This window comes from Poecilia reticulata, linkage group LG11 (assembly GCF_000633615.1).
Source record: "Poecilia reticulata strain Guanapo linkage group LG11, Guppy_female_1.0+MT, whole genome shotgun sequence".
Taxonomy (NCBI): Eukaryota; Metazoa; Chordata; class Actinopteri; order Cyprinodontiformes; family Poeciliidae; genus Poecilia; species Poecilia reticulata.
In genome coordinates this window covers 5134566-5155416 of record NC_024341.1, presented here as the reverse complement: position 1 = coordinate 5155416, position 20851 = coordinate 5134566, and the positions used below count along the sequence as shown (strand labels likewise).

Genomic DNA, 20851 nt, shown 5'->3' with positions numbered 1-20851 from the left:
ATGTTGTTGCTAAAGAGACCTGTCTGTGAACAAGACTGGCTTTATAACAAAGGAGGCCCTGAAGCTCACAAAATGTGCATTTGGCTTTGTAGTTGACCTTAGCTAAGAGTACCTAGATATTGAAACAATAGTGTGTTACTTGCTTCCCATTGTTCTGACATCGTAACTACGACACCATAAGGGGTTTTCTCTTCCTTTGTTTCTAAAATCACCAGCATTTTTGCAACAGTGTTTGGTCTCCCTTTTCCATCAATATATATGCCTCTGTGAAAAGGTTTTTTTTTTCTGTTTTTGATTTATTTGTCACACTTAAATGTTTCACATCATCAGATGAAAAGAGGGAGAAAATCAATGCAAAGCACACTGGGTCTGTGTGGAGAAAGTCATTGTTCACCTTAACTCAAGAAACCCAAATCTTTCAGTTCAGTTTCATTACCAACAGTCAGGCCTTATTGCTGCCAGACTATTGCTGCCAGAATCACCTGAAATAACCTGTAAGGACACATAAAGTAGACTAAAAGGCATTAAAAAGCAACTTTCAAAGTGTATTGAAACCAGTATCTATTGTTCACAGTGAGAACTTTCACTGTTGGAGAAATCCTAAAACACAAAGGCTCAGTTGTATCATCTGCATCATCATTTCTGATGATACAGAAATGTATCATCAGCTGATAAACTGTTTTAGATGTTGTAGTGAATAAAATCTGAGCCTTTAGGAACCATACATAAAGTATTAAACTCAGAAAAAACTTTTTAAACTGTTTATTTTTGAATAAATAACATTTTATTCAAACCATACATAAAGTATTAAACTCAGAAAAAACTTTTTAAACTGTTTATTTTTGAATAAATAACATTTTATGGACAAAAATCAAACATGTATCTCTAAAGTTCCCATAAATCAAACATGTATCTCTAAAGTTCCCATAAATCAAATTTGTACATTATGATTATGCAAGTTCTTATGCAAGTTATTGTAGCTTGGTTTGTGAAAGAAACTTTCCTCGAAAAAATAGAGTGTCATCTTAAAAAATATAGTTCAATTAAGTTTATCAAACCTAAATTATTTACATTGGTTTAACTTGACAGCTTAATAAACTTAATATATTCGCTTGGATAAACTTAATTTGATTACTTGTGACAAATGAGCTCAGTTTTTTATTATTTGTTTTAGTTTTTTCATCGTAAGGCATTTTTAATAATTCATGGCTGTGTAGGACCAGCACCAGCTCAGTTCTTCATCCTAAATCAACAAAGGCTAAAAAATATATTTTTATATGAATTTGTCACAAATGTTTCATGAGCTCGTTAGTTAATCTGTAAAATGTGACGAGCAACGTTAGGTTTATTTATTACAGAAAACGCACGCAGACACAGGATGCGTTTACACTTACGTCTTCTTCCTCTGCTCCTTGTGAAAAGTGACGCCGTATTTCTTGATCCAGCGCAGTTTAAATTCTGTCAACTCGTCAGAGTTCAACTTTGCATGTAGCTGAAACGATGACAACACACAAGGTTTAGTATGTTAGTCTTTGGCTAAATACTTTGCTTGAAACAAAATGATCAAACGGATCCAGGCTTCTTGTACCTGCTGTAAAATCTGCTGCTGGGCGTCGGGGTCGGTCAGGTTAACCTCGGACTGGAAGCGCAGCTCCAGCCTCCTACTGTATGGAATTAGAGTCTGGCAGATGAACTCATGCTTTTCACTGCAGCCAACATCCCACCACGTTCCGGTGCTCGTATCCACGGCAGCACAGGAAGTCATGTTGGTGACGCCGTTGTTGTCGGGCTGGCCCGTCTCCCAGTTGGTGAAGTGAACTGGGGTAAGGTCAGACCAGTTAGCCCAGAGAGCTCTGTGAAGGCTGATCCAGTGGTTCGTCTCAATCAGTGGGTGGATTTCTTCGTTCTCAGACATGCTCCTCACCGTGATGAGGTCCGTGTAGTGGGATCGACAGTAGTTCTTAGCGTCGTTCCAAAACATAACGGTTTCCACTAAATGTATTTTGAGCGGCCCTGTTCTGTAAGCAGAAAAAACCCCAAGAATAACATACATGCTTAAGCTTCTTTAAGTTGGATTCTCGATGATAGTTCTGCAGTTCTTCCATTTCCTGATGATGGATTGAACACTGCTCTGTCAGATGTTCATGTATAATCCTTCTACTTCTCAATCGTATGCCACTTTGTGCTGGTCTTTCCCATCAAATTCCAATGAAATATGTATCCAAGTTTGTGGTTGTAATGTGACAAAATATGGAAAAGTTTTCACCCATCTTTCTTGCAAACCTCAGATGTCTGCGTGCGTGCATCACCGGCGCGAACGCCACATTACATGTGGACTTTAAATGATTTAGTTGAACGACTCTTTTAACAGGCCTCAGGGATGATGCAACAAAAGCACTTCGTAGAATGCTGAAAAGAATATATGTGAGCATTGGCTTTAATTCAGAGAAGTTGTGTGTTGCATCATCCTTCCATCCTGATAAAACAACCATCCAAATAAATCATTCAAAGCCCGAAGTTAATGTGGCGTTACTGCCCTTGATGTATGCAGCAAACTTCTGACTGGACCTATGTTTCCACTGAAGTGAAAAGCCTTTTTTATTTTTACTATGCTTTTGTGGAGATGGATGTCAGGGAGCAGAAGTTGTACTCTGTCTTTTAGTAACTAAACTTAGTTTAAGAAACCCAAAGATCTCACCGTGGAAACAGATAAAGGGACGTTCTGTGTCACAAATCTCGTCTCGCCAAAGCCCAGCTTGCGTAATCACCGCACACGCCTCTTTGGAGCCTAAAGTGTTAGGCTCACCATTTTTCCAGTTACTAAAATCTTCAGGGTTAAAATCTTCGTCTCCAATTACCCACTTCCAGTTCGCTGTGTTGTCGAAAAGGCTCATCCAGGCAAATTTTTCAGGTTCCTGAACTTTCTGGAGCAGACTGTCGCTTTCCTCTGGGCTGTCCACGGTGGCCAGGTTGGCGTACGTCTCTCTGCAGTACCGCTGAGCTTCAGCCCATGTCTTGGGGCTGCTCACGTAGTGGTACTCACGAAACAGGTTGGTAGACAGAACATAAACCCCTGCTGGGTAAGGATAATAATAAAATAACTATGAAGCTTTTTTTCTTTGTTTTTTTTAAGAAAATGGAAACATTGTTTCATTTTCCCCCTGAAAGAAAACTCACCTGATAAGGTGAGAACAAGTAGTAGTGTCTTCCTCATCCTGTAAATTTAAACATTTTAAATATTAGTTTTTAAATAATGGCTTAAAAAAACAAAGCACAAAACGTTTAGATTACACCTCCTGTTTCATATGAAGAGAAAAGGCAAAAATAAAAACTTAGTGGACATTTAGGATTGATCAATTGGGGATATTTTGGATATTTAACATTTGAGAGATATCTCCTTCAAGTTTAAGACTTAATGAATGGTTTATTTGTAAATTGTTAATAAATAAAAGCATGACCAAATAAGGAACATACAATAGACTTACTTGGACTTGAAGACGGCTCTGGTATCCTGCTTGGATCTTTGCTTTGATGAAAAGAATCTGCTAACCTTTATTCTATTTCTCCTCCTTATTTTCAGTACTTAAACCCAATCTGAGTAATTTGCTGCTTTCATTAGAACAGGATGTAAACAAATACAAATGAACTGTGTGAAATGAGGCGGCTAACCTTGCCCTGGCATTAGGGAAAATACCGTCCTGAAGACATTTAGTGGTTGTTAATAGCGCAGATGTTTTGTGTTTTACTGTTTTCCATTTTCAAGTCAAGCATTCAGCAAGGCATTACTTAAACATAAAAAGGAAGAAGTTTGCCTCTTAGCAATGTACCGTATTTGTGTGTTTCTAAGCCATTCACACCAAATTTAGCTAAATCCAACAGTTAAATTCAAAACAGAGCAGAAACTATTTTTAGTCATCAAAATACATTGTAATGTCAAAGACATGCAGAGGTAGTACAACAAGCAGTTTTCAATAAATGTTATTTACTTAAGGACAAAAGCTTTATACACCAAAAAGTAATTGTCCTTTGAAGCTAATAATCATGGTAGCAATATCTAATAATCAGTGTTTTGCAATTCTGTTGGGGTATTTTTATTTTATCTTTTAGACTCGTCTTTGTCAGAAACAACCAATCAGAGCCAAGAGGAGAGTGAGTCAACCTCATGAACGCGCTGATAAATGTGTTAAAGGCAGAGAAACAACAAAAGGGCTTGTCTGTCGTCATACGTGGCCATGCTGACTAGCCTTAGCGTCAGCATGGCCACTGGGAGAACTGAGAGAACTGCCTTCAGCTCCCCCCCCCCCCNAGATTACCTGTCTAGATGCAGTGACAGCTTCAACAAATGTAACTTTTTTAAAAAATTTTTTTTTATAAAAGTTACACTCTGTAGCTTTAAACCTTCTCAGTTGGATTTTGGTGTTTGACCCATTCAGAGGTGGTTCTGCTCCACAGCCTAAATGTTCTGGAGCTCAAAGTAACAAGCTTATGGTTAGATTTTCTGATTGAGCAAAGAACTCAATCTACCATCAATTACAGGAAGTCGCCCATGCCCTATAACTGGTCCAGATTTGACCAGTGGTTGGTTTAGCAGTTAGCCCAGCAGAATTTACAGTAGAAATCGTTGTAGCACAGCAAGAACTGTAGAACACGTTCCTTCACTTGAACGGTCAACACTTACAGTGTAATAATGGATGATGAAATGGCCAACTTTCAATTAAAGATTTTTAAATGTTTGTGTCCTTACCTCAAGGAGAATGGATCAGTCGAGTGAACGGGCAAACGACACACACTGTTGTTCTTGTGGTTTATGTACTTTAAAAAGATTTTTTTTTAAAATAGGATGCAAAAGAACACTAAAATTATAAATCGGACATAATATGTCCCGTAGAATTGACTTTTAATACATGCTTTAACCAAATATCTTTTTAATGGCATAAAAACGACTGGGAATCCATTCAAAGTGGCAAATACGAACATAGATGAATTTATTTTCATTCTCTTTGTGAGAAGAATTGATTACATGAGCGAAGCCACATGTAAGTCTGTGTTCGACAGAAATATAAGTTTTTCCCCAGTGGTTCTTTAAATACCAGAAGCCAGCAGACACAACTTAAGAGGCTGGTCATGGTTGTAAGGCAACCCTAGTTTCATTACATTCTACATTATGATACATAATATTTCTTTATATTATACACCTGAAATGCACTTAGTTGGCTTCCACTAAAAATATCTTTTCCTAATTTAATTCACAGTAAATTTACCCTTATTTTATAATCTGTGGTTGATTTTGGTAAAAACTCAAAAGGTACCCTAATCAAAATTCAGGAACATGCAATTCCTTGTCTTTTAAGGTCAAATTGACTTTTTTTTTCATGCCAAGAAAAATATCTATCATCATGCATATTTTACTCCAAGCCTGCAATTAAATTTCTATGTTTTTAATATTCTTTTGAAGTAAATAAGTCTGTTAGCAGTCCCTATTAACCTCACACAAACGGAATTTGCTTAAAACAAAAACTAATTTGTAAAAATCTCAACATTAACGTTGCAAATCTCAAACATTAACGTTGCAAAACAACGTTAATGTTTTGCACCTCAAATGCCGAATTGTGACATTAATAAGTTTACACAGTTTATTGTTGGTTTAATCTGATTTATTAAGTTACTCAAACATTTTGTAATCAAAGACAAACCGTAATTCAGATCACACAAGTATTATTTCATTTTAAACTACAGATGAGCTTTAGAAATGAGTAAAAATAAAACAAAATAAAAATAAAGGTAATGGAATTTTAAAGCAAGTCATATCATTTACTATAATAAAACTTCAGTTAAAGAGTAAAGCAAACTATATGTATGATGTAACCCAACGTTAGACTGTAGTACAAGTCATTATTCACAAACAATTTTTCAAGACTTTTGAACCACAGTCCGTCAATTTTCCAACCTCATAAAACAAAGCAGAGCAAAAGAAACAATGTTTCATGTTCACATAATGCGTAGACAGACATTTATAGGGGAAAAAAGTCTTCTGCTTCTCCCATCTGAAACGTAAATAGATGACTGAATAAAAAAAACAAATATATCTTTGACTAACTGTTACAAATGCTGCTGAAATAATAAGACAACATTTTAAAAAGCTGAATTTTTCTTATGTTTTTTCCTTTGTATCCTTGTGAAAAATCTGCCTGTCTTTCTCGATCCATCGGAGCTTGAAGTCTGTTAGTCCATCAGCCTCCAGTTTAGCGTGGAGCTAAATGAAAGAAAAAACTGATTAGTTTTTGTGGTGGATTGTTTAAGTGCTGTCCAGTTGATCAAAGCATATTGTCACATGTCTTACTGACTGAATTTTCTGTAAATAATACAAACATGATGGCTAATATAGTTATATAATACAATCTCCATATCTAGATAGTCAAACAAAGCAAAGGAGATATTCTAATTGCTAGTCTTTATAAATATTAAGTATCCATTTCAGCCTTTTCTGTATGTGATACATCGTGATGAGTTTTTTGTACAATTAAGTAATTTTTAATTTGGTTATTGAGCTGGTTCCCTATAAAGTATTGTGCTAAAACCAGTTTACTTTAATTGATGAGTTTCTGCAACATCCAAGATATTATGTACAGTGTTACAATAGTCAACAAATAAGAATATAATTGTGCAACACACAATTCAATTGTGCAATTGAAAAGTGCAACACATGAATTAATTGCATATGGTATGATAAGTTCAAGCCTTTTGTTTCTGTTAATTGTGGTGAATTTCTGCTCACAGCTGATGGAAACTCAGAGGTAACGGAGATTTTACCTTTGAACACTAAAAAACTATTTCTAATACACAAATGTGAGCCAATTCGGAATGCATTCTCTAATTTATTGATTAGAAGTAACTCTGCACTCAAATTCTGCACTTTCCCTTTAGATTTGCTATCGTTATAGATTAAGTTCTCAAATTAGAGAGGAAACACAATTTTTCAGGCTTCCTGTACCTGCTGTAAAATCTGCTGCTGGGTGTCGGGGTCGTTCAGGTCGGCCTCGGACTGGAAGCGCAGCTCCAACCTTCTACTGGATGGAATCAGAGTCTGACAGATGAACTCGTGCTCTTCACTACAATCAACATCCCACCACGTTCCAGTGCTCATATCCACGGCAGCACAGGAAGTCATGTTGATGCTGCCTTTGTTGTCGGGCTGGCCCGTCTCCCAGTTAGTGAAGGTCAGTAGGCTGTGGTCAGACCAGTTAGCCCACAGGTCTCTGTAAAGGCCGATCCAGTAGTTCCTCTCAATCAGTGGGTGGATTTCATCGTTCTGAGACGTGTTCCACACTCTTACCAGGTCTGTGTGTTTGGACCGACAGTAGTTCTTAGCATCTTCCCAAAACATGAATGTATTCACTACTACGTATTTAGAAGGGCCGTGTTCTACAAGAAAAGAAAAAAACAGCAAAAAATAAACTTCACTTATATTCTCTTTTTTTAACACTCCTACGGTTGTAGAACGATGCTCAGAAGGAGCACAGAAAATGTCACGGACAGACAGTGGAAAAGTGGGGGCTCGTCCGGTCAGACTGTCAATTTCTGAAACCGCACAGAAAAAAACAGCAAAAACAGACAAACCTCACTCATTCTCTTCTTTGAAACTACTATAGATGTTTTTCTTCTACTGTTTTTAATCCTTACCTGACCTAAATATATTCACTTCTGATGGTTTTATTGTCCCACTTTTCATCTTTGCCACTCGATTTGGAAAATGAAAAGTGGAGTTACCTACCGTCAAAGCAGATAAAAGGGCGCTCGGTGTTGCAGATTTCATCCCGCCAGCCTCCTATCCAGTTCATCACTATGCAGCTCTGCTTGCCGCCATAGTTGTCAGGCTGATTCAGTTCCCAAGGTGGGAAACTGTTATTGCCGACAAAGTCATCATCTCCCATTGTCCACTTCCAGCCCGTTGTGTTGTCGTAAAGCCCGATCCAGGCAAACTGTCCGGATCCCTGCAATTCAAGGAGCAGTCTGTCGTTTTCCTCTGGGCTGTCCACGGTGGCCAGGTCAGCGTACGTCTCTCTGCAGTACCGCTGAGCTTCAGCCCACGTCTTGGGGCTGCTCACGTAGTGGTACTCACGAAACAGGTTGGTAGACAGAACATAAACCCCCGCTGGAAAAGAGAATTTTTTTTTAAATATTACCTCATCTTATAACACATCTTCTGTAAACAATTGATATTATACAAATATTAGAATATAAGCTGTGAAACCAGCAGTGGGAAATGAGCTCAAACAGCTACATGAACAATCCTTATTGTACTGTTAGTTGCTGTAGTCCAGCAAATGCCATCAATTAGCGTTTAATATTTTGCCTTTTTTTTTTATCGAAAGAACAATTAATAATATGATTACTGCCCATGTAAACAACTGATGACCTTTCACAAAAGCTACAGCATTCATGGTAAGATTATAGTGGACTGACAAGGTCTGAATCTCTTCACGTTCTACAAAATCACTACTGTATGACATCTGTCCACTGGAGGTATTGAAAATAACTTCATATAACTTATATCTGTATAAAAACATCAGACCTGTCCCTTTGAGTTTCACCCTTCTGCACAACTGACAGACTGACCTGAGAAGGCGAGGACAAGCAGGAGCGTCCGCTTCATTCTGAAAAAAGCGAAACACCGGAATAGCTGTACAAAATAGTTTTGAAGAAATACAAATACAGTGGATCAAAGATGGCAGCAAATGTTAATTTCAAGCTTTTACTTTCCCAACTAAAACAACAGGCAGTTATAAACAGGTGAATTTAAGCTGAAGTCGTTGAAAGTACTCCTGATTTCCCACGTCTGTGGTTCAGACAAGAAAAATAAAATGTACAGATGAATCAGTAAACGTGTAAACGCACACATTAAATAATTTTACCTTGTAACAGGAAAAGAAGCACCTGTTCTTATGCCCTGCTGCTTGCTTTCTTTGGATTAGAAAACCCTCCTACCATTAGGAAGATTTTTCTTAGCTTTGTTCCATTTCTCCCCTCCTTTTTTTGGTTGCTATGCAAAGTCATTCTCCATAATTGGACACTGCCAATAACATGCAAATCTAGCATGTGAAATTTAGCGTTTGACTTTGACCAATAGCATAATCAAAGTGTAATAGATTGTGTTATCCATCATGGAGGCTAGCACACCCTTCAATGCTGAATTGCTTTAATTCAGCTGCAATGGACGGTTTTCGAGCTTGTACGGCCTATTTAAGGTCATGCCAGAACATCTCACTCAGATTTGAATCTGTGCTCTTGGACTTTAACTTTAGGCCACAAACTGGTGGCTAGACATACTCTGTCCAGATTTTCTGGATGAATCAGAATTCATGGTTTCATAAACTATAACAGGACAGTCTGTTTCTGGAATAGCCAGCAAAGCAACGCAAGAGCAACGCACTGACAGCATCCTGTTTGACTGTCGGTATCATGTAATTTTTATTCTGAAATTATGCTTCTTAAGAATTATCCAGATGTTTTTACGTGGTGTGAGATTGGCATTTTTGTTGTTTTTGGTCAGCGGTAGTTTTTACCTTGGAACTCTCCCATGAATGCAATTGTTGCTTGGTTTCCTATTAATGTAGAATTTTGAAAATGGGTGGACTTTCCCTTCTAAGGAAATTTGGTGGTTTGGTAACTACCGGGAAGGTCCTTCATGTTTTCACTATTTGTACATAACAGCTCTAGATGAAGTTTACTGAAGTCTGAAAACCTTACAAATTGCTCCAAACTGATAAATAACAATGTCCTTGTTGCTATTTCGGTTGTTTTATCCCACTTTATTTTATCATGTAGGTTGTAATTCTTTGTTTTTATCGGTCTGACAGCATTCAGTTCTGAGTCTTGGTTAGGTTTTGCTAGCATTTGAAGAATAATTAACATGTCCTGCTGATTTCCTGACTTGGAACTGGGCTAAAGGGGATTTGAAGTTAAAATTTGAGGCAAGTAACCCACAGGCAGTAAGCATGTTTCAATAGTAAGCTGAAAAACTGGTGGAACTAGCTAGTGGTTGTACTTTGCTATGCTAGCTAATCAGCAGTCCTATATAACTGTGTTTCCATCAGTGTGTTTTTTTCTATGAGCATTTAGAAGTGTTTGCATCAGAAATGGTGATGAAAACGGCAAAATGGGAAATGACTTCATCATCACATAAAACTTAATTATGAATATTGCATTTTGGACGTCACGTAGTCCAAAATCTCTCTGAGATTGAAGCTATTTTGTAGCTTCTTAATCAGTCGAGTTTATTTGCATCACACATTTCAGGACAGTTATCACAAATACTATGGGATTACTTCACACTTTGCATTTAGGTGGACTTTATCCACCTCTTTCTGTGTGACACAAAATCACAGAAGTGTGAATAAATAATTTGCTGCTGCAGCTTGAAGTACTTTTAAATCCAGGTGATTTTTTATTTTTTTTTCCCACTTAAAACTTGGAAATCCTGGTTTCTGCGTTCAAACGAAAACACCCAAGAGCGTGTCGTTTTTCATAAGGTCCGTCTGTACCTGGACCAGATCTCATTTGTTTTTTAGCCCGGCCTACGACTGCCCGTGATAAATGCGTGCTGTAATTATGTAAAAATCAAGTCCACCGCCTCATTGCTTGTGTGAAGAGAGCCCAGACTCCTATTTCCCTGCATCCATAAGGCGGTGAAATGAGGCGTGTGACCTTCCGCTCCAGGGTTGTTCAGGCCATTATGTAAGCAAACTAAGGGTGGCAGACAGTTCACAACCGGAATTAGAGATTATTATCCTCTAGATGTAGTTGAGAATTTTTTTATTATTATTATTTTTCTCTCAAAGGATAAATTATTTATCCTTTGAGCAGGGCGGCGGATGAATCACACGTATGACTTTGGGTTGAACTGAACATCACTCAAGCAAAAGTTCTCCCAAAACATCCGACCTCTGAGCACTGCACGGCTTGTTGCCTGGCACAGATTGTATCGACAGCACTGACCTTCAATATTAGCGCCTGAGCCAATTGAGATGGAGATCTTTGGCGTGTGACCTTTGACCCTTTTGAGTCAGAGGCACCAGTTGAAAACAGTTTCAGTCTCAGTGCTGAACAGATGGACCCAGATTGTCTCTCAGACATGGTAGGAATCTGACTGGAGGTGTAACAATATTTTGTTCAAGGTGCCCTCTTGTGGCCATTTGTTGAATTTGCTCCCGTCTTGTTCAGATATTTAATGGCAACCGACTGCTTCTGTCTGTAGCAATGAGTTAAGAATAAAAGAAAAAAAAGCCCCAAATGTTTAGCTTTTGTGCTTTCTGAAGTTAAAGGGATAGTTCAGAGTTTTTGAATTGAGATTGTGTTAAACGGTTTGCAATCTTCATTCCTCATAAATCCACAAGTTTGTTCTGAAGGTGGAAGCTGACGTCTAATCTGAGATTGAAGCTATTTTGTAGCTTCTTAATCAGTCGAGTTTATTTGCATCACACATTTCAGCAACAAGGCAGCTCAAAGTGCTTTACATCATAAAAACAGAAACATCAAAAACATCATGCGGTCACTGAGAAACCAGTAACAAGCATTACAGTTTGTCGAGTGTCATCACCAAAGTTTGAATGAATTTGCATGAGATGATTATGTTGAAAGATTCCCAGGCAATTCATTAATTTCCCATAAAGTCTCAAAAACTGTAGAACGGTTTTAGAAGTGATTGTATGTTTAGTTTGCTCTGGTTTTATTTAGATCGTCTCTCCAGGGAAATATCTTGCCGGAGCGGGGATTATGGGTTTCACGGCTGATCTTTCTCACGAAAACAGAGCTTTCTTCTGTGGCTTAACCCATGAGGATGACGAAAGCAGGGAAAAGAAACTAAAGGCCCAGAACTTTGACATGAAAACTGAGAGGCAGTGACACACTTCTCGGATGTTAAACGGAAGCTGCAGATATTTTTTTTTTTTGTGTGTCATACACAAAATCAGAATGTCGTGTTTAATTTTGGTGTGTTTTTTTTTTTTTTTTGGCCAATGGATACATTTGAAATATATCATTTTTAATAAGGGTATGTAATTGTTCATCCTGAGCTGATTAGGAAAAAATACACATCAAATGTATTTTTCATTCATTGGCGATCATTAAAACTGCCTTTAATACACCAAACACAGGAGCTAAAGCAAGGTCCTACACCTGCTGAAAAGATACTTGTAAGTTAATTTTGTCTTTAAAATTGTATTAAAATATCTGAAGTACAAACTAGACCAAAAGTATTTAAGATTTCGTGTTTTTGCAGCAAAGACAACCTAAAAACCAAACACATTATTATTGCTAAAAATGAATCAAACCCATGACTGGCATTGTGCCATGCCTTTTGCATTTAAATCTATAAACTACAGTTGGCATCATTAATCATCCTAGGGTTACTAATTACTTTTTTCCCCTAAGGCTTTGAGTTCCGGCAGTTCAGCTTATCCTCTTATTTCTGCAGGTGAAAGGCCCGTTTGTCGAGAACAACAGCAATTCTTTTCTTCTGACTCAGCTGATTGAAATTCTGCCAGCAATTTTTTTTTTTTTTTTTCTTTCAAACTTGAATTTTCATGCAAATTTCTGGTGCCAAGTTGTAAATGACAGCAATAACGTCATTAAAAACAGGAGGAAAAACTAGATGGCGTGTGTGGCTAATGGAGGAAGATGGATGTGTGTCTACCCTGAATTGACGCCTCTAAGGGAATTCGCCTGTCTGCTTGGTGACTCACGCTCAGGTTGTCTGCCTCAATCTCGTGTGTGACCGTCTGTAAGCAAAACGCAGCTTAATGTGTCGCTAATCACATATTTAAAAAAAAAAAAAAAAAGAGGGGGGTTGGGGGGTTTGCTCAGCAGAAGTGCCGTGTTTCTTCCCGACAGCAGATGGCGATGTTGCCTTCAAGTTTGAGCGGAATTCCCAGGCCACTTTCTCCTCTTCCTCCAGTTCGGCGCGGATCGCAACAGGGTCTTTTTGCCATGCCGGTCACGCCCCGCGCAGATATCAGCCTGTTTCTCCGACACATGCAGTGTCACATCCCTAATAAAACGCACGTGCAGAAGCATCCAGGCTCACTCACAGTCTGACAGGTTTTTTTTTCTTCTTTTTTTTTTTTTTTTTTTGAAACCCTCCACACCTCCACAAACTAAAATTCCACCTTCATCCAAGCTGTAGCTCTTATACATGCTATTTTTAAACGAGCCGTTACAAACTAAACACCAAAAGCTGCAGCTCACGCAATCCTAACTCTTAATTACGTTAATCAGCGAGTGAGAAAAGCGTGAGAGCGGGAAACACAGGTGGAAAAACCGACTCGCGCGCCGTAATTGATCTGACATTTCTGCAGTCCGGAGCGAGCTGGTTGGAATTAGCGGTTGTCTGGCACTGGCAGCTGCGGTTGCGCCAACAGATTTAATCTTTATTAATATTATTTTAATTTCAAAGCAAAGATAAAGATTCTTAATGAAACAGCTGTGGCATTGTTGCCAATTACACTTTAACTTAACGACCGGTTCAAACAACAGGACTGGACAAGAAAAGACACTTAAAAAAAAACAACAACAAAAAAAACCAGTCTGCTTGTGTTGAATCATGATTCTGAAATCTGTGTTGACTGCAAACCCTGGAAGCGTTTCAGGGTGCAGATTGGCACGGCTCATTGCTGTGGTTTTACTGTTTTAGCAATAAAATGGCCACCAAACAAACAAACAAACAGGTTTTTTTTTTTTCCTTTTTCTTTTTTGGAGAAAAAAAATACCATTACACACACACATACACACACAGATACACACACATATTAAAGCACCATCTCCCTACATGTGGGAGACAGAGAGACCATCACCATGGAAACAAACGTCATGTAGCCCAGTCTCCCACCATCCGAAACTACCACCACCACCACCACCGCCGCCCCTTCCCCAATATGAACTCACCCCCCCACTCCTCTCTCTGTTGCTGCCTCCATTTCCTATTCTGAACAACATCCATCTTCCCAAAAACAGCCACCCCTCCACTGCCTCCATCCCTTCTCCCCCCTCCCCCTCCCCCACTTTTTCCTACCTACATTGTTCCTCATTTAGATTGCAATAAATATTTCTACACCGTGTACACAACCCCTGACTGCTGTCGGACAAATTTGTCTCTTCCCACCATGGCTGCCTGTGAATTTGGCTTGATGCATGTAGAAATGTGCTGAAGATGAGAGACATCAAGTAGGAGTCTGTGAGGTGGGATTGGTATGGGGGAAGGGGTACCAAGATGGGCCAATAGGATTGCACCAACTGGTGTAGAGAAGCCTCCTCTGCAGCTCTATAATTAACCTCCTCCTTCCTGTATCCATTTGATATATCTGGATGAACCAGTTTGACGATTCTGTATTTTTAGCAGGAATTAGCAGAAATCTGATTTTTCTTTTTGTTGGATGTATTGAATCAGTAGTCCCCCCCAACGTCTCCTCCATCGCCTCACCCCAGTGTGACCGCAGCATGCTGGGAGATGTAGTCATGCCACTGCCCTGCCCTCTGGTGACTCCTCTACTGAGAAGAGAACTACAGCTGAACCTCTCAAGTTCTCCCCTCTTTTGTTCAGATCTGTTTTGTTCTGATGTGCTGCTCTCACTGGCCCATTTTACATGAAATAAATGGAATTGATTTATTGGCAGAACCTCTGCTAGTAGAAATAAGTGGTGCCTGTCACAGATGTTAAATCACTATGACGCAAACATAGAAACAAGACAAAACCTCAAGATAAATGTGCTTAAAAGCCTGTCAATATAAAAGTGTCTTTAACTTCTCGGGGTGTTTTCATGCCGGTAGACTCGCTTCAGTCGGGGACCAAAATTGTTACTTTTGTTACATTTTCAGCTGGTGAGGATCAATTTCATTCTGTCAAAAAAACCAAACCCTTTGAAAAACCTGTTCTCCTCCTCGCCTGTGGTGGCGCTGCACCAAAACCCACTGAGGGAAATTGCATAAAAACCTCAGAATAACCATGGGCGCAACTTAATTCTTCACATAATGCAAACAAAAATGAAGTAGCGTCAGATTTTAGCTGTTGTAGCATTTCTCTTTTGTCTTTGGTAAAAGACCACAAGTCATTTTCCTGTTCTCGTTTGACTCGCACATTTGTTTTACTTGTACTTTACCCAGAATACTTTGCGATGTAGTCCACTTCCTGCTTTTGGAGCGGCCTCTGGTCCGCTTGGCGCCAACATACGCATTCGAACCGCGCCAGAGTTTACTTCAACTGAACAGAGACAGAGGTTTGTAGCTGGACCAGATTTGGTTTTTTTGGTCGTCATCAGAGTTTGGTTGCCATTCAAGAGTGGCACAAGTTTGTTTAGAGGGACACTTTTTCAAAAAATTTAAATCTTCTTAAGATGGAAAGAGTTGGGTACAACATAATGCCCACATGTGAGATTGATGGGAATGTAAAATGAGATATTGGATTCTTGGTTGAAATGGTTGCAAAAGTTTGGCAAAGACCGATGAACCAGATATTAAGTCACTAGGTGAAAAGTTGAGGAGATACTTTGACAGGGCATGACCTGTTGTGGAAAGAGAACAATGACTAAAACAAAGATTTTACTGTTTGAAACTTTTGGAGGGAATATCAGTTGGCAGGACAATTACCAATTGTGCAAAGTTAGACGTAAAATCCATACACAAACTTCTCTTAGATTTCTTAGTTCTCAGTCCTTAGCCCATTTTTAATGTGAAAATACAAAAAGCTCTGATGTGTTTTTATGGTAGTTTTATGGTAGTTTTAACAGCAGCAGTAATATAAACATGGGGCCACCAAAAACACAAGGAAGGAAGGGTAAGTAGTAGCAGGTCATAAACGATTATTGTATTCCCTCTACTTTTCCAGGACTGTCTTCTATTGCTTTAAAAGATGTCATGTCAATCTTTCACCTCAGTTTTGTTTGGCATTAATTTATGTGGTTTATTCTAAAGTGTGGTGACTGATTTTGACCATGATAAGTGGGATAAGATCTCAGAAAAGACATCAACCGTACGTCAGTAGAGTATTACTGAAAAGTACATTTATTTCACTAAAAGTGAAACTCATAGATTCATTCCACACAGAGTGATGGGTTGAACATTTTAGTGCTGTTAACTTTGATGACAATGTTTAACAGACAGAAAACAAAAATCCAAAGCTCAGTTCATCTCATTTCATGGCGGAAATTTTACTCCTCCTTTTTTCCTTCTACCATGGCTCTAATTGTATTTTTGCTTCCAAAATTGAATTCTTAGTTTTTATTTTTCCGTAAGTCTCCCCGTCTCCTCCCTACTTGCACCAGCCCGAGTTTCTGGTTCATCGGTCTTTGCCAAACTTCTTGCAACCATTTCAACCAAGAATCCAAACCTTTCAGTCAACAGTCACACATATAGCTAGTAGCTACACTGACTGTTTTATTTATTCAAATTCATAGGCAATCAATACCGCACATAAAAGCTACAGTCATGTGCGTGGGGTTTGTTGCTGGTGGTACATGTGATCTTTTTTTTCCCTGAGCATGTTAAATGGATTAGTTCATTAGGAATGCACCAGAGGACACACAGATGAACCAGATTGATTGATCCTGTCTGGATTGCGTAGCCTCAAGTCTTACACTTCATCTCTTTTCCAACTCTGGTTTTTGTTGCTTGCCTGAAAATTGTTTTGATTTGAGTTAATTGAGCAACTTGATTGCCAGAAAATCCTAAAACAGCAAAACAAGACGCATTGTAGGATTGTTTCCAAGCATACACATATGGTGCCTTGCAAAAACTGTTAATGTAATTGAATTGTATTTCTTGCTGTATGGTTTTTGTGTCATTCTCATTTTTCCATGAAGTTTGCCATGGACTAGTTCTAGTTTATCTAGATCCCATCTATAGGGCCAGTATTATGTGTTTTCCAGGGACATAATGCCATTTTATAGCACAATCAAATAACCATATTACCTTCACTTGTTCTAAAAATGTTATATATACCAAATATGACTTAAAATAATTTTTACTTTGTAATTTAACACCTTGAAATTGGCCCTCTGTTCTTTTTAAAATCCCTTCTCTTTCTGAATCTCCGCCTTGAGGAAGTCATCATAACATGGCTCCTTTATTAACCCTTTATCAATGTTTCTACCAGCGTAGCTCTCAGAAGTAGCTCCTATAATGAATTTGGCTAATGTGCAGTCACACCAGATGCTTGCTTACTGCTGCTGGCTAGTCTGAAGGAGCAGAGTGGGAAAGTTAAAGGTGAGAGCTGCTCCGATGCTCGGAAGCTTGAAAACTGGGAACATTCTTCCACATGTTTGCTGTGTGAAAGAAGAAAAAGATGCACAGATTCCTAATATATTCCATGGCAGGATTTCTCCAACATCAGTATGTTTCTCAGCGAGTTTAATTAACTGCATCGGCATCACAAAACAGAACACAGGCAAGTCTTTTGGGGGGATTGGTTTGGAAAAGAAAATGCTTTTAGGACATAACAGAGTAGTGGATTTTCTACAGAAGCCATCATCGGCTTCATATTGACCAGCCGCTGTCCTAACAAACAAGCTAGTATAAATTTTCCAAAGCATGTTGGGACCAAAATTTATATTCTCATTGATCTACTCTTCAGCTGACCTGTTGATTGCCAGCAGCCAATCGCTGAGCAAAGAACATGACTGGGTCACCCAGTGGGATGGTAGCTGTGCGTGCGTGTATATTGGGGGGGTCCGACTGTGGGAAATGTGACGTAACGTGAGTTTTGAGCAGATTTGGGTCACCGAAAGAGCAACTGGGCGTCGAATGTGGATCAGAGAGAAAGCGTTTTATACTTGTGTGTGTTTGTGCATGTGTGAGTGCGAACCATCTGTCCTGACAAGATTACTGGAGTGAGACAAGAAGTCAGACCCGACTAGATTAGAGTATGAATATAGGGCAGGAGAAAGGGAAAAAAAGGAGGGGAGGAAAAACAGAAAAATAAGTGGAGGAGATGAAGGATTGTGTGCTGAAGTACAGCAGCAGAGACGACAACTTTAGATTTTTATTTTTTTGATGCTCAGCCATTGTGTTGACACGTAGACGGTCTGTGTTTATCATCCAGGTAGCATTTGATGCCGATTGCGCCCAGGAGAGAAGAGCTCCCGATTGAAAGCCCATCGCGTCTCCATAGCAACCGGGCCCTACTTTTTCTTCCCCTCATTCAGTTCACGTCACTTTGACTGGCAGTGGGTTTTATGTGCACAGCGCGCTTGCATACATATACACTGATTCACGACTCTTGTTATGTTCATGCAATCATACACGCACACACACATACACGTACACGCAGATGTGTGTTTCTGTCCATGTCAGCACTTTTTTATTGACTTCTATTCATTTAAGTAACTCCATCTAAACGTTACTCTGACACAAAACTATGCCTAACCCTAATTCACAACATAGCTCTAACTCTAAAAACGGGATTTTACACACTAGGACTGGGCTTTGGTTCCCTTAAGTGCTATTGAAAATGTCTTAAATAGGCGACATAAGAAAGTGCACATATACGGACAACATCTCAAGAAAGACATGCATGTGTGTTCGTATTTTTCACTAATTTAAATATCTCCATTCATTCTGCCTTCATATTCACAAACTCATCCACTTATTCCAGTCACCCAGACTCTTCTTGCAGCGCGTGGACACACTCGTGCAGCAAAAAAGAAATATATTAATAATAATAATTTTTAAAAAAAGCAAAAAAAAACATATACTCAGCGTCCCTCATCCACTATTTTCTCCCGAGACGAGTGACGGGCTGGCAAAGAGTTCCCCAAGCTGTTGCCTTGGCAACTCCAAAGACTAGTCCTCAGTGGCCATGACAACCAGTGATGCACATCCGGTTGCGGTCCGTTGATTTTTATTTAGACTCCTGGCAGGGGGGCCGTTGCCTGTGTGCTGGCATTTCTCTCCTGATGGATTTGTATGTTTAAATACACGTGGCTGTGTACAACAGGTGAAGAATGAGCTGGTGTCACGTGTGTGTGTCCGTGCGTGCGCGCGTGTGTGTTGTGTTTTGTAGATATCGTGCTAAATTTGGAAAAGGAGAAAGTGTCTTATTTTTCACAATGAAACATGAACAGAAATTACTGAAGTTATTTGCTGGAGAAGAAATTAGTGCAAAATATTTGGTCTTACACATACACAGGGCCAGCCTGTGGCTTAAGTAGTAGAAGCAAATGCTCAGGTGCTAGAGGCTACAGGCGCTATAAAAAGGGTGAAGAAAAATCCCTTCTTTACCCTTTTACAATACTAGATCTAGAAATAATCATATTTTTGCTTTATTTGCCCCCTCTCTATTAGATAGTTTGTTCCTGGACCCCAGGAGCAGGATCTTATGTTACTTTGTAGCACAAGTAACTTCAGAAAGTATTATATCAAAATGTCCTAAATTGTCTGGTGCCAAAAGAAGTCAAAAGAAAAAAGAAGACCAAAATTGTGATACAAACAGAGGTAAATGGAGTAAAACTAATGTGACAAACTTACCCTTTGCCGTAGTTCTGTGGCAGCTAGGCTAGCTAGCCAAAAATGGAGCTGATCAATATGTAGCCTAGCCAATGTTTCATGGTTGTTTGGTAGCTGCACTCATGTTCAGAGACACATTTTGTTAGCATTTGTCTGTAAATGTACCAAAATCATTAAAATACGAATGAGGGTAGACTACATTTTCACTAAACTCCTGTGAGTCAATCGTTTGTGGAACTAGATCTGCACAATTATAGACTGAAATGTTTGTTCATTCCTATTATGGGTTCAGGTCAGTTATCAATAACAACATATACATGCATCATTTTCAATCATACGTTCAAGCTGTTTAGGGTACGGCACACAAAGTCGTGCATTCTGTCATTTAGTTAGCTGAAAGAAAGATGTCATTTTATTTGTGGACTTTAGCTGAACTAAACCATGAACGTGTTGAAACTGAAGGAGTTTAACCTTAATTTTTCAACAATAGATCATGTTACATGATCTATTGTATACATTCACATACGTTTCTATTTTAAATCTTCATATTTATATTATGGATTGGTTTATTTTCCAATGAGACTCTCACATGGGCCATTGCATACACATTAGTAAATCAACACTGCGACAGAGAAGCCTAGACCTAATCACTTTAAATAGGCTCATAAAATTAGCTCATGTTTCTGCACCGAATCCATGGGAATGAAAACGCATCCCTGCGGCTTTTACTGAGGACCAAATTATATCAGTAAATCATTCTGCCCCTGTTAATTGTTCCAGCAGGACACCATCAGAGGCTGTTTATGTGGAAAAAAAATCCATAGTGGCCGTTAGGGACGTAGACGCAGGTCAGTAACAGCAAACGGAAGAACGCGGGGATAAACGAAAACCCCCAAAAGACACTGTATCAGGCACGGGAAGTGGTAGCTTTAGGGGGGAAGAAAGAAAGTGCTTCAGGGTGGAGAAGGTTGAGCTTTGAACCAACTCCAGAGTGTGTCTGACGAACGCAGGCCTCAAGAAATCCCTCAATGGTTCCTGCTCAAACGCTCCTTCACCTTTTCCCTCCATCTTTCACCTCCATCCCTCCAGCTCAGTCTCATGCTCTCACACATACACCCCCCACCTTCCTCTTCCTCCCATCTTCACCTCCCGCCCTGCTGTGTGTGACGCTGAGAGTCCCTGACAGCCATATAAATAATCAATAAGTCCATACTCCCACTGACGTGCGGTTTCTTTTTCAAAAAAGACTCCTTTAAACGACCTTACGAGTGTCGAGCTAAAGCGTGTTTACGTCACACCTGGACACGTGTGTGTGTGTGTGTGTGTGTGTGTGTGTGTGTGTGTGTGTGTGTGTGTGTGTGTG

The 20851-nt window shown here is 39.2% G+C and overlaps 2 protein-coding genes across 2 annotated transcripts; both read right to left on the bottom strand.

The window, feature by feature from the left end:
• Positions 1–1159: 1159 nt before the first annotated feature.
• Positions 1160–3065, bottom strand: LOC108166688 (macrophage mannose receptor 1-like). Its single transcript, XM_017307343.1, has 2 exons — positions 1589–3065; positions 1160–1492 (listed from the first exon to the last, which is right to left on the bottom strand). The coding sequence occupies exons 1-2, from the start codon at positions 2051–2053 to the stop codon at positions 1391–1393; spliced, it is 567 nt and encodes a 188-aa protein (XP_017162832.1). The 5' UTR covers positions 2054–3065; the 3' UTR covers positions 1160–1390.
• Positions 3066–5713: 2648 nt separating this feature from the next.
• On the bottom strand, positions 5714–9082 carry LOC103472047 (C-type mannose receptor 2-like). Its single transcript, XM_008421406.2, has 5 exons — positions 8913–9082; positions 8617–8654; positions 7772–8152; positions 6992–7422; positions 5714–6253 (listed from the first exon to the last, which is right to left on the bottom strand). The coding sequence occupies exons 2-5, from the start codon at positions 8651–8653 to the stop codon at positions 6152–6154; spliced, it is 951 nt and encodes a 316-aa protein (XP_008419628.1). The 5' UTR covers position 8654; positions 8913–9082; the 3' UTR covers positions 5714–6151.
• Positions 9083–20851: the final 11769 nt, after the last annotated feature.

What these genes read in the sequence shown, in the direction of transcription:
- LOC108166688 (XM_017307343.1), bottom strand. Translation starts at nt 2,053, where the DNA reads ATGTATGTTATTCTTGGGGTTTTTTCTGCTTACAGAACAGGGCCGCTC. An exon ending in AGCAGCAGATTTTACAGCAG is followed by an intron (nt 1,493 to 1,588) that starts GTACAAGAAGCC and finishes TCATCGTTTCAG; the next exon opens with CTACATGCAAAGTTGAACTC.
- LOC103472047 (XM_008421406.2), bottom strand. Translation starts at nt 8,653, where the DNA reads ATGAAGCGGACGCTCCTGCTTGTCCTCGCCTTCTCAG. An exon ending in GCTTGTCCTCGCCTTCTCAG is followed by an intron (nt 8,153 to 8,616) that starts GTCAGTCTGTCA and finishes TCTCTTTTCCAG; the next exon opens with CGGGGGTTTATGTTCTGTCT. An exon ending in AGCAGCAGATTTTACAGCAG is followed by an intron (nt 6,254 to 6,991) that starts GTACAGGAAGCC and finishes TCTTTCATTTAG; the next exon opens with CTCCACGCTAAACTGGAGGC.